Genomic DNA, 17,649 nt, shown 5'->3' with positions numbered 1-17,649 from the left:
ATTACCTTCTGCTTTGCTATCTTTACATTACCTCTTTTTACCACTGTAGTTAAAAGTCAATATATACAGCAAGTATTTTGAAAAATAAGCAATTAGAAAACATTCCGAATTTATTAACTCCATTATTTATAAATAATATTATTTATTTAAAATAATTTAACATTATTCTCTCCCTACGATGCACATTATCTGTACTGCTCCTGAAATAAATAGGCATAATCCTGCAAACTGTGCCTGGTTTTATTCCTGTCAATCTTCTTTCTCTGATATTCCATTACTTACTGATTCATTGTGTTTGCTGACTCTCTCGTGATAATGAAGAAACTGCTAACCTAAATATTTAGAGTCATGAGTCTCAGACAAATTTAGCCACAGCAAATTAAGGCCAGTTGCAGGTTGCAGTTTTTATATTTACATTCAAGCTACTTATGGCTTAATAAGAATACATTTTGGTGTGGTGACCTGTCATGAAATCCAAGGTGGATGTTCCAGAGCAGCTTATTTGGACCCCATTTGTGTGGAGGAGATTTCATCCATTCTGAGGAACACAACTGCACAGCTACCAAAACGCTTGTATCCAAGAACTCATCCACATTTCAAAATGCTACATATAAAACCCCTCTGTCGAGTCAACATTTCAAAATGTACCTGCCCTGAATTGTACAGCATGAGATCTGAATTTCCACTGCTCAATGCTAATGCATAATATTTGTCAACATTTTTTTTTTTAATAGCTTTAACAGCTTTTTATGGCAGAATTTGTAGCAAATATTTAACCCAGGAGTCATTTGGAAGGCATAGACTTCAAAGAATAACTTAGAGGAAGAAAGGTTAAAATAAAGATTTACGGCAGACTAAATGAAAGATGGCTTTCAGTCATGAGTAAGGGCAAAATGCATAGGGAGTAGCTACTAATTTGGGTGGGGAGATGGAGATAACAATGGGAAGACACCGAAAGGTAGGTAGGAGGCAGGCTAAATGAAGAAGGAGATAGATCAAGCAAGTACATAGCACCTTTAAAAACCATTATCATAGAGCACATACTAAGATGTAATTTCTTAAGGCTTCTTATTGTTACTGTAAAGGGCATACTGAATCCACCTCGCAGATCGGAAGACTAAGGCTTACAGGTATGAAGAGGTCTGAAATGCTTTCAGTCATTTGTTGACATAAATACAAGAAAAGAAATGTGAACTGGAGGACACTAAGTTTCTTACGTGCTCTACTTGGTAAAACCAAAGTTAGTTAAATTGCACTACAGAGTCTAATTGTCCTACTAAATTACTTGGAGTAAATAAAAGAACCAATCAACCAAGCAAAACACCAAAAGCCAGGCAAATTATACTTACCTGAGTGTTTAATTTTGAAGTGTACATTAAAAAAAAAAGGAACGTATCAGAAGCTATTATATCTGCTTTTAATTCTTCTTTGGAATACATTATTTTTTCCTGTTTTTTTAGCTTTAATCCTTCCAGCTAGTCATTAAACCTGGCTATACTTGATGGGATCGATACCTGAGTCATTATAGCTGGCTACTTTACCACAGTTTAGTTAATCCTCATAGTATTTCCTGTATTACACACAATAGCTCCGCAATAGTCAACTAACTATAGGCTAACCGTAGGCTGTGTTAGGAAACAATATTTTAGAGAAAGACATTACAAGAAAAACAGCAAAACATGACATTCGCTTAACTCATTAGCACCAACTATCCTGACACTTTTGCCTTTATTAGTGTTTGGTTTGAAAGCTGCCTGCCTCTTATGCTGATGTGAAGTTGATGTGAAGTTGATGAGTTTTATGCATTCTCAATCTACAAAGAGGTCTGTGATTCCACAGCTACATGAGCTTTACAAAAATGGACAGGTTAAGCATGGGAAAAAAACAGCAAAGGTCACCTTTCTTTGAGTCGTATTGTTATAATACCTCGCCTTCCCATCATTACTGTGACCATTAGAAATATGCTGAAAAACTAAGAAAAGAATGAATTTTAGAGGTAACTAACTTCTTGCATAGATGGAGGATCACTGAGGAGAAAATGGGAATAATTTACTGAATTATTGTCAATTCTGTACTCACCAACTGATACATTAAACATGTCAGTCTCCAGCAAAAGTAAATTTAACGAATAAAGTATCAGTTTGTGAGCTCTGAGTAGCTGACTGTTTTATATGAATAAAGAACCGTATGCCTATCCCTAATGCACATGACAATCCCAAACTCCAGGCTGTGTTAATTTACTCCAGTTTAGTGGAATCTTTTCAATCTTCTTTAGCTAATGCAAGGCTGTTCTCATCTACAGATAGGTAGAGGCTTTGTGGAAGCTGGGGTTTTGCAATGAGGTTGCTGAAAGAACAGAAGAATGGATGTAGCAAAACACATCACCAAACACCTACAGTCTAAAGAGCTACAACTAGTATCTTGTTACCCAAGATGGATATCTATCTACTGCCAGAAAGAGAAAAAGCCTTTTTGTGTGCAAAGATGTAAGGTACTCACTTCGTGGAGTGGATTGAAAGGCAATAAAACTTTTTTTTGACAATTTAATACCTCAAAAGAGGGGTTTCCCAGTTGGGAAAAAAAAAAACACCAAAAAACCCGCTGACTGCTAGAAACGCGAGAGACTGACAGTGATCACAGATATTTCTACCCACACATCTGCAGGTACAGAAATGTCTGACCAGACTGGAAATATTTGAAGCATCTCTGAACAAGCATCAGGAAAAATGTGACGTGCAGCAAGAGGATTATTTGACTCACTTGAGCATTTTGGAATATAAGGCACCAAGTATCACGAAAGAGTTGTGAATATGACCGTCTCCAGAAGGACCGAGTAGCTCTAAGTCCAAGCAATTTGCTTGATTCTGGAAAAACATGGAAACTGTGGTAAAAGGACAGGGAGGAAGGACAGAGGTGCTGACATAGCATACAGTTAGAATATGCCCTAACTAAGCATACTCACATTGCTTTAAGAGTAAAATATTAATGTATTAAGAGATTAAGAGTAAAATATTAAGATATTATTCTGAAACATTACTTAACCGACATTTATTTAACAACAGAATTGCTATGATGTATAACTGGAAGGTTTTTGTTCAGACTGTCATGACTGTACAACAGATCCTTACTGAAGACAACTGCCAGGGCATAACATCAAAAAGCAAACAAACAAAACCCCCAAACTGTCCCTTTTTAATTTATTCTTAAATAAAAAAGACAGTAAAGAAATATTGCTTCCACTCTATCAGATTCATCAAAGTTACAAAACAGAGATGGCATCTGTGAGGTGTCTTTGTTTTGATTAAAGGTGTTTAATTATTGACTCACTGAATACTGTGAAGAAAAGACTCCTGCCAATACAGTGTCGGCAACAGCTCATGCACCTATAGTAGACATACATGTCCTCTTTGGTATGAAGCTTTCATAATCTGAAATGATCTATTCCAAATATCAGGTATTTAATTAAATTGTTATAGGTTGCTCTTGAAAGTTTCGTTTACTGCCACTGCAGCAGTAAGCGCCTTTATGAGTTTACTGTTCTTGATTACAGGTATTTTTTTGAAAGCGCAGAATCCTCCTCTGAGGATTCAAACATAAGAAATCATCAAGAATGCTGAAATACAATATTCAAAGCTGATCTCCATGTGGTGATTCATTTCAGGATATTTTGATTGATGGCACAGACAGCAGAAATAAGCACTTAGTAAGAACTGTATTGTTCTGCTGTTTTGCCGGGAATATACGGCAAAACAAATACTCAATAAAAAACCCACAGGCTGTGCTATAATATCACACTACACAGAAACTATTTACAGAATTAATAACTCAAAACATCAGTAGGATGACCCTGCTGTGTTGCAGAAAAAGCCCTATGGATAAATGTTGATAAGCTTAGGACAGAATGAGCACTGACCGTGGTTATCTTGAACACTCTACAGTCTGGTATCGGTAACTATCGTCCCTAAATTTGTGCTCCATGTCAGCCAACTGCAGCAAAGAAAAAGCCTTTGAACAGCTAAGGATTTGCCTATCTCACAAATGTTGGTGCAAATTTATATTGCTTTATCCCACACATTCTTAATCCACATGCTAAAATTGTGCAAATCAGCTGTCATCACTGCTTTGCTTTGAATACCATGCTAATGAAGCTGAGGACTAATTCAGTTTTCAGACTGGAATTTCATTGTAAAAGCCAGGACTGGAAAAAAGTTTGGGAGCTGTAACTTTAAAATTGTGGGGAAAATGAAATTCTGAAAAGAAGAATACAAACCAGAAAAACTATTTCACCAAACAACTGCCACTAACTTTAATCATCCCTCACAAACAATATATATATGTATTCATCTTGCCTCTACATAAAACTACAAACAAGAATTACAACGAATACAAAATTCTGAGAGTTTAATAACTGAAAAGCTTTGATCAGAAACAATACTGGCTTGAATTTACAAACACACCACCATGTATCTGGAGAGACCCTGATGTACTTGCACTGTGCATACCACTATGAAACAAAGTTTATCAAAAAAATCTGGATTTGAATATTTTCTTCTCAGAGAAGTATATACCTTGATGACAACTGCAAGTAGCCCCACATCACTAAAATTTAACACTACCACAGCAATGTCCATCTGTAATAAATCCACAACAAACCAAACACAGTCTTCAAATAAGGGCTCCTCTGAATAATCATTTCTCATCGTAAGTGAAGAACTCATGATATAAATCAATTCCATGTACTTCCAATTTTACCTTTTGTAAAGAGTAAAAATTTCCCCCTCCCCTTTTTTAGTATAAGGAAGTGTTGCCAATAATATCATTAACAAAAGAAGGGTGGAGAAAATTAGGGTATTGCAACATTAATAAACTTCTTATTTCTGCTTATGAACTGAGCGCTTAGTCTTCTGTGAAGACACCTCAGAACCACTTGAGAAACAAGGCTTAAGACAGCGCAGGTTTTGTCAGTGTTCACTTCTGCTGAAGTGAAATGGCATCTCTTTATACAACTTTAGCAATAATAGGAATGGTTTTCATTTCTCCTGTTATAATACCAGCGCTGTTTTTGGGAGGGGTATTTTACGATCTTTTCAATTCAGAACTGCCACCTGGAATTGACCAACCTCTAAAGCTTCGTTTTTTCCACTCAATGTTGATTACAACCCTGATCTTGGTAAGTTAACTTTCTTAAAACTGGGGACTTCACTTTCATTCTGGTAGATATTTGGTAGCACAAAGATAATGGCTTAAGCAAAAAAAGAAAAGAAGAAACAGCAATTCACCCCCCTGAACCCTGTAAGCATTGTTATATGAACCAAATCATGTTAAATTAACTCATAAAACTGATATGACTAATCTTAAAAGCTTATTTAGATTTTTCAGTGCATCTGTCAAACTGCAGCCACTTTACATTGGAAAACTGTTTTGCATGAAAATTCAAAAAATAACTAACTCTATGTATATGGTATCTATTGAACTCCATGTACATGTAATAATGCCATCTATTCAGAGCAAGCCTACACTACTCCACATTTGCTTCATTCTATACTTACTATCCACAATCATACCTATATTCAGATTTGTACACACAGTGTACTATGAACAATAACATGAAATAGGAATGGTGAGGTCTTTCTTCTTGTGTGGCTAGTTCAGAAAGTAAGATATAGGTATATTTAAGACCAACCTCTTTAGGGTTTGCTTATTCTTTAAAAATGCCTATGTGTTTGTATATTTACTCACACGATAGTGAATTTAACGTAATGCCAAAATATTCATTTCCATTAACTCCATAACATAGAGACAAAATTACAAATCTTTCAAATGGGAAGTGGAAATGAATTATTATAGAAAAAACCATAAAAATGGGATATTTTCAGTTTCAAAAATTTTGTCTATTTTTTCCAGTTCAAGATAATAACAAACCTACCCCCTTTCACAAAGAGTTATGGGGTTGAGAAGTCATTTCTTGAATGCAAGTGTTACAGAATTAAAAAAACATTAAGTTGGAATTTGTTCCTTCCATCTCCAAAGTTGTATGATACTGTCAGTGTCATAGAAACTTAACACAGATTTTTAGAGAGGAAAAAAAATCAAGACAAAACAAGATCTTAGTGAGTGTGTTAAAACACCTTCTAGATCTATGTATGTTAGTCTTAAAACATTAATTTCCTTGGGCTAAAAGGGATGTCTGAATCTGCTCCCTTACAAATAGCAAGCTGTTTTGATATTGAACTTCAAACCAGTTGATTTTAAAGTTAAGGCATTATGGCACAGGTTGAATACAGTAAGTCTCTTCTTTCCCACTATACCTCAAAAATTTCTTGTTAGGGTAACACAATTTTCTTTCTACTTTTTCACACAAGATATCTAGTATCTTTAATACTAGAAATACTAAAATATCTTCTAAAATGTTGCTCTCTTTTCATTATAGCTGTAAGAAATAGAAACAAATACTACTTGTCTTCCTGACCATGCTGGCCAGAGCCTAGGATAATCCCACAGGTTTTAGCAGAGCCTACTTCTATAAACTACAGTCCTAATCTGCTTTCAGCACCCTCACACCCATAGTCACTTTGAATGCTTATTTCAAAATCAAAGATTAGTCTTTTCCTTTCCCCCATATTTTTAGCTTAAATACATTTATAATTCTTTTTAGAAGCACAAAAATAAACAACGAGGAAGAGGACAACTGGCTATGTGGAATGGGGTTGACACATTACTTTTTGACAATCTTTAGCAACACTTAATCAAAACTGTTCAATGACTTCTCAATAGTAACAGTAACTCCACTGAAGCACTGTTTCCAGTACCTTCCGAAATACAACACAATAAAATAAACCCAGCATATTTTTTTTTTAATTAAGGAGAGTTGAAACCTTTCATGTGCTAAATCATGTGTTGACTTCTTTCTTTTCAACAGGGAAAGATTTTGGAGAAGCTAGGGATCTGCAGTGATTTAAGCTTATTGCGAGTTCTGCTAGATGGAATACCACCATGGAGAGATTCAAAACTTCTTATCAAAGATATCAAAGTAGATGAGGTACCATTGAGGATTTATCAGCCTAAATGGCCACCTACTGGCAAAAGAAGAGGAATACTATATTTTCATGGAGGCGCTGGCACATTTGGGAGCATTAGTAAGAAATCAGCAAGTTTTATTTTTAAAATCAAATACAAACTTTTACATTTTTACCTTCAGACATGTGTCAAGTCAATATCTCACCTGTCCTTCCTAATGACAATTGTCTTTGCAACCCCAATACTAACTGCAAAGCACCTTGTGGAATTAATAGTCTAGTGCATGGTTAAGGGCAACCACATTTCTACTTCCTTTGGGCTACAGGCAAAGCTGGTGAAAGCAGATCTGAGGCTTCTAAATCTAGAACTGTGATCCAGAAAACCTTCCATCAGCTGTCAGCTAACAGCAGATGGACTCTGCTCCTCCTCCTGTTGATTCTGTTCTGAGAAAGATATAGTTTGCTGGGGCAGAGAGAGACCATTAAAACAAAACACATATGCTCAGGTCACTGTGAGAGAAGTTCAGCTCACAGGATGTTCTTGTACCTTATCTGAAAATAAGATATAGCGACAGTGCTGGAGTAAGGCTTGGCATCCATGTCTCTTCCCTCATTCTCCTCTGTACTCCATCTTTTCTGGAAATGTAGCTTAAAACCTTTTGAGGCTGATATGGAACTCAGCCTAGATCTACTTTCTCGAATAATTACAGTATCATGAAAATGGCAGTGCTGTCGCTACAAAGAACACATTCTGGCTTCATTCTTTGGAACAATGCTTTGGTTACTTCTCAAGAAGAAATTTTTAGTTTTGGATCTCAACTGGACTGAAGCATTTCCTGTAAGCTTGGAAAGGGCCTCAAAGTACAGAATTTAAGATATACTTCTGTGCTCACCACTCAACTTTTGTGTAGAAACACTAAAAAAAGTCAGTGTTTCTCAACTTGCATTCCATGCATCAGAGGAAGTCTAAAAGATACAACATAGTCCAAGAAAGAATTTAAAGACTACATAAAAAATCTGTAAATATATTCCCATTCATGCAAACAAGGAATCAAAATTAAGGAAATTATAAATAATAAATGAACATGAAAAATAGAATAAATTTGGGGGAGTTTGATTCTTGTGGTAACACTCCACAGAATACTTTATTTCTTTTTCACAAAGGGAGACAAACCTTTGATTGTCTCAGTAGCTGCTGGCTCAGCCTCCTAACTGTTCTGGATTTCCTCTCGAGCAATCAAATCTACATTTTGCTCTGCCTGGAAACCAAGGCATCCAACATGGAAATTCAGATTTCATTCCAGGGGTCAGATAGGGAAGTTTGTGGGTTTTGAATCCTTTACTGTTTCAAAGGGTAAGTCTCCACTAGCACTATGTTAGGCATACTTCAGTTATCTGCAAATGAGTTTGAGAGTCTACCTAGCTTCGTTCAGCATCATGCAGAAACAATAATGTAACTGCTAGTAACTTAGGTTGCATTCTGCACTGTGGCAGAAATAATCTGCCCTTGTTTTATTGCACAGCACATTGGTCTGGGTGGAGCATCAGACTGACACCAGCTGTGATGCTTCTAGTTCTAGAGCTAGTTTGGGTGGCAGTGAGCACTCAAGATAAACCTCTATGATCTAAGTGAAAGGTGAACTCCTTTCGCTGGCAGAAAAAAAACACACCACAAAGTTGCACAGTAGTAGTTGTTGTTCACAACACAATTGCTGTTGCACAATCAGCACAATGAGGGAGCTATATCACATGCCACGGCTTAATATAATATCCATACCTATACACTGACTGTAGTGCGTGACCTTTCATTTGAATTCCCGTTGGTACTTGGTAACAGGAAAGCAACTAACATAATGACATGTTTTTAAAAGGATTTGGGGAATCTACATACTAGTAAGCCTGAAGTCTGCAACTAGCAAATTAGCAGAAGTTACACTGAAGAACAAAATCGTTGGACAGATAAATACGACTCGCTCCTTAAAATCCATACAAATGGAAGTCATGCTTCACAAATCAGTGTAAGCTTTTAAAATAAGTCCGCAAATACATGAATAAAGGAGACTGAGTTGATAAAACCTACTTTGATTTCCAAAAGAGTCTCTTAAAGAGGCTACACACCCATGATACAAGAAGGAAGGTCTTTCATTTGGAAAAAAAAAAAGATTTAAAGACAGAAAAAAGATGCATTGTGGGAGGTTCCTGTTAGATTCCCATAAGGAGATCTGTGCTGGGACCAGTGATAATCAATACATTCAAAACAGAAAAGATGCTAAAAGCTGATATGATACTAAGTCCTTCAAAGTAGTAAACGGATGGCTGAAAAGCTTTATGATAGCAAAGGATTAGTCAATAAAATGACAGGTGAAGTGGCGTGTAGAGAAGTCAAACAGATGAACAGAGCATCCTAACTTTATAAATAAAACAATGGCCTTTAAGCAGACTACTCCCTTGCAGGAAGGAGATCTTGAGATTATAGTAGAAAATTGCCTGAAAACGTTGACTTAGTGCACAGTAGCAGTCAAAAAGCAAACGAAAATGCTAGGAATTATTATTAGGAAAGGACAACACAAAAAACTTCTTTATACCACTGTAATAAATCCGTGGTGCATCTAAATATAGTATACTGCTTATAATTCTGGTTCCCATACCTCAAAAAGGATAGAGCAGTACTGGAATGACTCAGAGAGAGGTTGCACAGGTGAGAAAAGTGCTTCTGTACAGAGAATAAGTGAATAGACTATGCCCCTTCAGGCTGGAAAAGATGAATAAAGACAGATAAACTAAAAGTCTGCAAAAACATGAGAAGCAAGAGAAGTTAAAGAGGGAATGATTACCCACCATTTCTTACAGTACAAGAGTTAATGTCACCAAATGGAAGTAGTGAATTCCAGGTACTGAGTAAATAGAAATGGTTCTTTCCACCTTCGTAAGCAAGCTATGGAATTCTTCACCGCACAAAGTTGTTAATGTTAAAATTGTACATTCAAGAAGTGGTTCAAATAATTCAGGGAAGAAACACTAATCAAGGGCATTAAATACGAAGACACAGGAGTGCCCTGAGCCTCAACTTCTTGTATGCTTCTTATTACTATATGCTTGTCCTCAGCTTATTCTTCTCCTTAGACATCTTTTGTGGACCACCAGCTGAGATGTGATATGAGCCTAGACAGACTTTTATTTTTTCCTAATATTACCAGTCTTACATGCTTATATTATGCCCTAACAGCCACTGACCAATAACCAGAAAATACATTTGCATGTAAAGATTGCAATGCATAGCAGAAGTTACTTATCGGTCTCATGTTGTGGTGCCCTCCACAGAGCATATGTTCACGGATCTGTATTTTCATTTCAAAAGGATATTTGATTTTTGCAACATCATTTCTGATAAACTTTCTCTTTAGGAGCCTTTGAAAGAATATGCCGCTATATTGCCAAAAAATGCAACTCAGTGGTTGTGTCTGTTGGGTAAGTGCTAATTTTTACATAGAAGTATTTATGATAACACAGTTCACAGTTGAAACATTTCTGAAAAATATGCTGAAAATATTTACTATTTTAGATTGTGCTCCCTATTTTTTGCTTTAGCCTTTAATTTAATTTAGAAATGTGCTTATAGGCAAAGTATTCAAAAACAGCTGTAACACCATTAGTTTGTCTTTCCAATCTACACAAGCCAAAAAGAAATACCACCTTTAAATGTAGGCCTACATAAAAAAAGACCTACATGACTACCATATCAGTCAATCATGAACAACGCAAACTACATTTTTGTAATTACTTTGACAATAACCACAATATCTTTGACATTTCAGTTATCGTTTGGCTCCTGAACACCCATACCCAGGACAATATTTTGATTGTCTCAATGCCACCTTATACTTCATGAGGAATTTGGAAGAGTATCATGTGGATCCTGCTCTCATCATCATTAGTGGGGACAGTTGTGGAGCTAATTTTGCTACAGTTATTTGCCAAATACTGCTAAATAAAAGAGATCTCCCAAAAGTACGTGCTCAGGTCTTACTCTATCCAGGACTACAAGGACTAGATTTTCATTTGCCTTCGTATCAGCAGAATGCTTCAGTTCCCATGTTGTTTCGGAAGCTAGTTATCTACTTCTGTTTTCGTTATCTTAATAAAGAACCATCAGTTTTGGAAGATGTCCTACAAAGCTGCCATGTTCCTGAGAGTATGAAACGGAAGTACAAAAAATGGATAAGTGCTGACATTATTCCTGACGAATTTAAGATTAGAGGCTACGTACCACAGAAACCTACTTCATATAAGCCTGAAGTCCATGAAGCAATCAAAGAAATTTTAGCAATAACATTTTCCCCACTTTTAGCTGAAGACTCCATTATTTGCCAGCTCCCTGAATCCTACATTGTGACCTGCGAGTTTGATGTGCTTAGGGATGATGGACTGTTATACAAGAAGCGATTAGAGGACAATGGCGTTCAAGTGACCTGGTATCATTCTGAGAGTGGTTTCCATGGAATTTTAGCCTTTTTTGGCTATGGGATTTTTTCCTTTTTATCTGGAAAAAAGATAATGGATAGTACTGTGAATTATATAAACAGTTTATAAAAGTATTTTTTGGAACAAAGATGCAAGTTTTACAATATCCTTGGCAAATTTATACTTGGCAAAGAATGTAAACACTTTTGATTTATGTTTTGGATTCTGACTGCACTTTATACTTTCTAATTTCTCCTTCTGCAGTGACTCTCAAACACATGTTGAGATTATTTAAAGCAATTTCATTCTAGAAAACATTATTGTAAAACTACACCAATAAGATGGAGATGCAGAAGTGAGGCACCTGGCACATACCGTTTCACTTCTACTCTAGCAATTCTAGTATCATTGCATGGCAGGCACACATTCAAGGCAAGCAGCAAGAACATCTCTTCCTGAAGATTCTTCAACTGCCCAGAAATGCTGAAGACAACAGAGGTCTACTTCGGCCCTTGTGAGAGACAGGGTATCCCATGGAGAGCCAAATGACTCAGGTTTTGTGAAGTCTTATGTTGCATAGTGAAATTGAAGCTATGCATTTTAATTTCTAGGGTTAGTTTGCACAAAGACTACCATTTACTTGAAAAAGCATAGCCAAAAGAAAGGCTTCTGCCTGAAGCAGAAGTTCTAAACTGGAACTAGCATGGGTTTGATTTTGTTTGGAATCTGAGAAATGATGTTTTGTTTTGGAACTTGATTCTTAAACAGGAACACCTAATCTTTAACGAGTGTGTACATGTTAGGGAAGTGCAGAGGTGAGACTTCTTTTCTTTTCTGTAATCTTTTTTTGCTTTCAAGATTATCTTATGCTCAAGGCTACCTGTTACGCTACCTGTTATGCTATGCTTGTTGAAAAAGTTCTGAAGATCAGAGATGTAAGAAGGCAGGGAGGCACAACATTACATTATCTTATTGCTGTATTGCTGTGGCAATTTTGTGATGCTTTCAACAAAAATAAAATAATAAAAACTAGCACTTCAAATATTTCTGTTATAAGAGCAAGTTACATTTGCCAAACACATACTTACTGATAAACCTAAATGAACACCTCAAGGTGAAAGGAACAATGCAACACTGGCAGACAGAGACCACAGTCTTGCTAATTCGACCCAGTCAAATCTGTGCTGTGCACAGTAATTAATTTACCAGACAACTGGGCTATCCAAGACTACTGTATATGATCACATAACTGTGGAAACATAGCACAAACTGAAAGGTCAGAAACACCATTACGTGGGCTATTTTTTAATTTTTTTTTTTAAATCTGGACTTACGTTGTTTTTAAACAAAATATATCCTTCTACTTCAGAATATTTTACAATGACCATCTGCCCAATTAAAAACATTCAACTTCTCACTGGAAAAAATAAAGACATTTCATTTTTTATAAAGTTTTCTAACTAAAATGACATGGTACTTCCCCCCCATCACTTACAATTTAACTAAAAAAAAAAATAAATTATAACATGACTGCTCAATGAAGTTAGATTTTTACGTCTTTCATTTACCTGGGAATTTGCAATTTCAACAATGTTCTGACATCTCGCCATTTGAAGAGCTGCAGACTCAGATTCACAATTAATACCTCAAGCATATTTAAACTACAGCGTCTCTACAATAGCACAATCCCATTCTACAGCAAGAACAAGATAAAGTAGTTTGATTTGAAACTCTTTAATTGCTGACTACCTTAAGGAAGTTTATGCTATACCTGTTGCACAGAGTTACTGAAGTTTACCTGATACGAGGTAACCTGACCATGAATCTAAACTCAGCCTCCTGTGTTGTTTTTTAACCACGTTCTTCTTTTAGAAGAAAACACAAATACTAAAAAACTGAGATTGAGGTAATGAAATAATTTTATAGGTGCACCTTTCCAAAAAAACATTGGTGACAATCCATTTGGCCCTTTAGAGTGATAATCATCATATGCAAGCGCCTATCTTCTGAAGTGTTTTCTAGTGTCACAAACTCTAAGCACACAAATACCCTGTGTCCATTTTCCACCTCTAATTAATTTAGTACTAATGCAATTTATTCATAACACTCTTCTCTTAGCTAAGGACTGGCTTCTTGCAAAAGTTCTGAAATGATGCTGGCATAGATCTTTTAATGAATTCAGGACTTTGACCAACTTAACTTTTGTGAAATAAAGGGAGTAGGGGGAGGGGACGGAGAAGGAAAGACACCTACTGATGTATTGGTAAAAGGGAGGAGAAAGGTTTTTACCAGAGCAACCTTATGACAAACAAAGAATCAGGAAGTAACGAGCCAAACATATCTGGGAAAGTCAAATCAAAGACATTTCAGACCACTTTGCTGCTCAGCAAAATGGCAGTCGTTTACACACTGCTGGTGTTGTTCTTAGCAGTTTTTGTTGCTGGATTTATATTGTTGGTCATGGGGGCAATTAATTTTGATTTCTCCAACTCAGAAATTCCTCCTGGAGTGAATCAGCCTGTAAAGCTCCGAATCATTCATATAATTTTAATAAGCACGGCTGTGGTGGTAAGTTAACCTGGCATGATTTGTGGGGTAATGGTGAACCTGTAGATTTTAAACTTAATGTAAGGCTGGAACACTGCTTGAAATTAATTTTCAGAGAGGAGAGCAGGGCATAGCTATCATGCTGCATGTTGTATTTAGAAACTCAGTTTTGCTAAAGAAATCTTTACCTTTTTTTTTTTTTTGCTATGCTGCATTATTACAGTCCTGTCTAGCTCCAATATGTGAAAGAAAATAAGCATACTAGGCAGTATGTAAACGCTGCCTAACACAAGCATTTGAAGTCTGTGCTTCTACAATGAATTGTGCTAACCTAGCAATAATTTGATTAAGATCACTTATACATGTTGGATAATTTATACTTCCGTTCTAGGTTCAGATTGTATCAGATGTCTTTGGGCCACACTTTCAAGCTTTTCTTGGACTTAGGGATGAGGAGTTATGTATTTATATTGAAGATAAAATTAGAAACTGAACATTTCAGAATTGGCTTTGGGAAGGGGGAGGTTTTGTCACACAAGCGACAAAATTAGGTAATGTTGCCCAAGAGAAGCTGAAAGACTTCCATCATCCCCGAACACGTAGTTATTACTCCTGCAGCAATTAAGCAGGCTTGAATGATGGGAATGAGGTGTTCTGGCCAGCCCAACTTCTTCAGGTGAACTGGCCTGTAAAAGAGTGGGAAGCTAACCAGTCCACGAGAGTTGAAGCTCTTACTAGCACTCAACTTCTGGTGATCTCTGCTGACAAAGGATCTCACTGAAGCAGGAGTATTTCCATGTGATGATAGATGTACAGACGCTGTTATGACAGAAGGTGTTAGAAATACATGAGATAGCAGAAGTTGTGCAAATATTTAATAAATTACTTAAACACCTTCAAGAGAGACAAACTATTTAAAATGAAAAAAAATACTTTGTCAGAAGTATTATAGATTATAGTGGATCACAGCAAAGAATTCTAGATTTATATTCTCATGCTTTGGCTGCACACAAGTTGTAATTAGAAAGAGATTACTTCACTTAAACAGCTGGAAAAGCCAGTTGGCTTTTTATCACCTATACACTGCCCATTAGTACCATAAACCAGAATTGTATGCTGCAATGTAAACAACACAGGATGAAAGAAACCAAATAGTTGAATGTAAAGGTGAGAATAGTCTTTGTAGTTGTTCCGTTTCTCTTGGAAAATAACAAATACAAAAGAATGAATCATTTTATCATGTTTGTATACAATCAGAGACACTAAGACTAGTTCTATAACGAATTAAAATACATATGTTGCAAAATGTATTAGTTTCTTCAGCCTCAAATCAGGCATGGAAAATATTATAAATAGCTGTAGTCACCGACGAAAAGGTCATTCATAGGTAAATATATTGAGTCATAACACTGTATTGACAATCCATACAAACGTGGCAGTCTAATGAGAAATATTCACAGCAAAATAGTGAATATTAAGAGCTTGATCCAAATCTTCATAAGGACCGAAGTATTGGTTTGGCATGACTACATAACGCATTTCAAAACAGAGGTTATGCCTTTCTTTTTTTTTTTTTTTTTTTGCAAAGTTATGCTGGACCAGTAGCTCTCACTTGTATTCTTTTCATCTTCCAGTGCCTGGCATGAATGTCACTATGGCATACAGAAAGAACAGAAGTTTAGGCCTACTAAATATCTCAGGATCTTCTTGCCAGTGCATTCATTGCACACATCAGTGAAGACTTCCAAGATGAATCAAAAAGCAATTACCGAATATATTCTCAACTTAGTCAATGCTACTTTGGGCAAGTGTCCACATCATGAAAATCAGCACCAGAACTATCATTTTTCTCTATGTTTTCTCATCTTCTCAGGGGCAAGGACAGAATAACCAGTGAAAACCAGACTCATTTTCAATGTTAGGTAAAGGACCCGCTGAGAAAGCAAAGAGATATATTTCACTAGTCTTTGTTAATGCTGCATTGTTTTGGGATTACATTCTTTGGTGAACATTGCTGTTCGTGTGACCTCTCATGGTGCTACTATTATTTGTTCAGTTGTACTATACCTGTACAACTACTCAAATATTTTATGATTGCCCTAAAATATACGACTTGGACATCATGAGTATACTGCCCATACAGTTCCTTTACTTTGGAAAATACAAAATCTCTTGAGTGAACTCCCTATTCTCTTTGCCTTTGAACAGGGAAAGATTTTGGAAAATATTGGCATCTGCAGTCAGGTTAGCTTTGTCCGGTACATGCAAAGTAGAAGGACCCTAGGACTGGACCCGAAGCTCTTCATCAAGGACCTATGGTTTGAGAAAGTGCCTGTAAGGATTTATCAGCCTAAGGTTCCAGGTTTGTCTGCCAGCCAAAGGAAAGGAGTTATGTTTTTCCATGGAGGAGGATGGGTATTTGGAAGTCTTGGTAAGATATCTAACAGAAAAAAATATTATAATTTAGTTATATAAATGGGAAAGTTGATTGTCGCTTGACCTGTAGCAGTTACAAAGTTCAAGTATAGCCACAGATTCAGTCTACTAAGTCTTGCTGTCAGAAGAAAGCATCTGCTGTGCATTATGTGCATTTTTCTTAAAGACAAAGACAATGAGACATGAGGGGGAAAAAATACAGTAAGCAAATACTGAAATGGGAAGATGAGGGGGTATAAAAGATCTGAGGAGCTATGCACGAAGGGTCAGAGAAAAGTAGAGTATTTTTGTCTTCCAGTTCTTTGACTTATGCAATCGACAACATTAGTACTCTGGAAAACAAAACAAAACAAACCCAAACCCTACCAAATCTGTTTCTTTCAGAGACTCATGAAAAGCTATGCCGCTCTATTGCCAGAGAAAGTGAATCAGTGGTTGTATCTGTTGGGTGAGTCATTTCTCATGCTGTATTTTAGAGATTATTTTTTATATGGTAAATATCACCTTATAGATTCCCTGATCATTCTCAGAGAAATGTTTCTGTGGGACTTGTCAATCATGTTTCCAAATGCTAAACTGAAAATTGAAAGTAAACAGATAGTAAGCCATAATCCTTATTCAAGGAAACTCTGCTTGATGCTTACAGAAGCACTACGTGAATGACAAGCTAGTATCATCATCAATATACTGACATAACAATTTGGATTATGAAGATATAGTTGCACTGTAACAAAGACATAAAACAGAAGTATTATCATTTGTATCTGACACATGGAAAGCCAAAGCATAAACCGACTAAATGAATGTCAATAAACACTAGACATAGTTGGCAGCTGAGTACTCCTGTTGTTCAAGACCTGAGAAACATTCTAAACAGATGCTATCCTAACAAGTTAATCTGCACAAGTTAATCTAGCCGCAGCATATTTATGATCAGCCTGTGGGGAAAGAGAAAATTCTGAGGTTATCATGGTATTGCTGGCTGCAGGAACCAGTATTTTCAGCAATACTTTTAAAACTAGTATTTCCTTATCGTACTTTTGTTGTCTCTTTCTGTGTACTAGGTATCGTCTAGCTCCTGAACACAAATACCCTGCTGCGTATGAAGACTGTCTTAATGCTACCATACACTTTATGAAGAATATAGAGCACTATGGTGTGGATCCTGCCCGTATAATTATCTGCGGGG

General features: G+C 36.4%; 2 protein-coding genes across 2 annotated transcripts in view; both read left to right on the top strand.

The window, feature by feature from the left end:
• Positions 1-17,649, top strand: part of LOC309680013 (uncharacterized protein) — a gene marked incomplete at both ends in the record, with an annotated part of 47,987 nt that overhangs the window by 25,227 nt on the left and 5,111 nt on the right. Inside the window, 2 exons of the mRNA XM_082493498.1 lie at positions 12,336-12,412; positions 13,848-14,045. Coding sequence (XP_082349624.1) covers positions 12,336-12,412; positions 13,848-14,045 — 275 coding nt within the window. The remainder of the gene's footprint in view (positions 1-12,335; positions 12,413-13,847; positions 14,046-17,649) is intronic.
• Positions 4,988-11,606, top strand: LOC309679896 (arylacetamide deacetylase-like 4; the record flags this gene model as incomplete). Its single annotated transcript, XM_082493349.1, has 4 exons — positions 4,988-5,170; positions 6,920-7,136; positions 10,421-10,484; positions 10,832-11,606. The coding sequence occupies 4 exons, from the start codon at positions 4,988-4,990 to the stop codon at positions 11,604-11,606; spliced, it is 1,239 nt and encodes a 412-aa protein (XP_082349475.1).

The sequence above is a fragment of the Vanellus vanellus genome (genome assembly GCF_965231255.1).
Source record: "Vanellus vanellus genome assembly, chromosome: 20".
Classification (NCBI taxonomy): Eukaryota; Metazoa; Chordata; class Aves; order Charadriiformes; family Charadriidae; genus Vanellus; species Vanellus vanellus.
The sequence above is the reverse complement of the archived record's forward strand: the minus strand, read 5'-3'. Positions and strand labels throughout refer to the sequence as shown.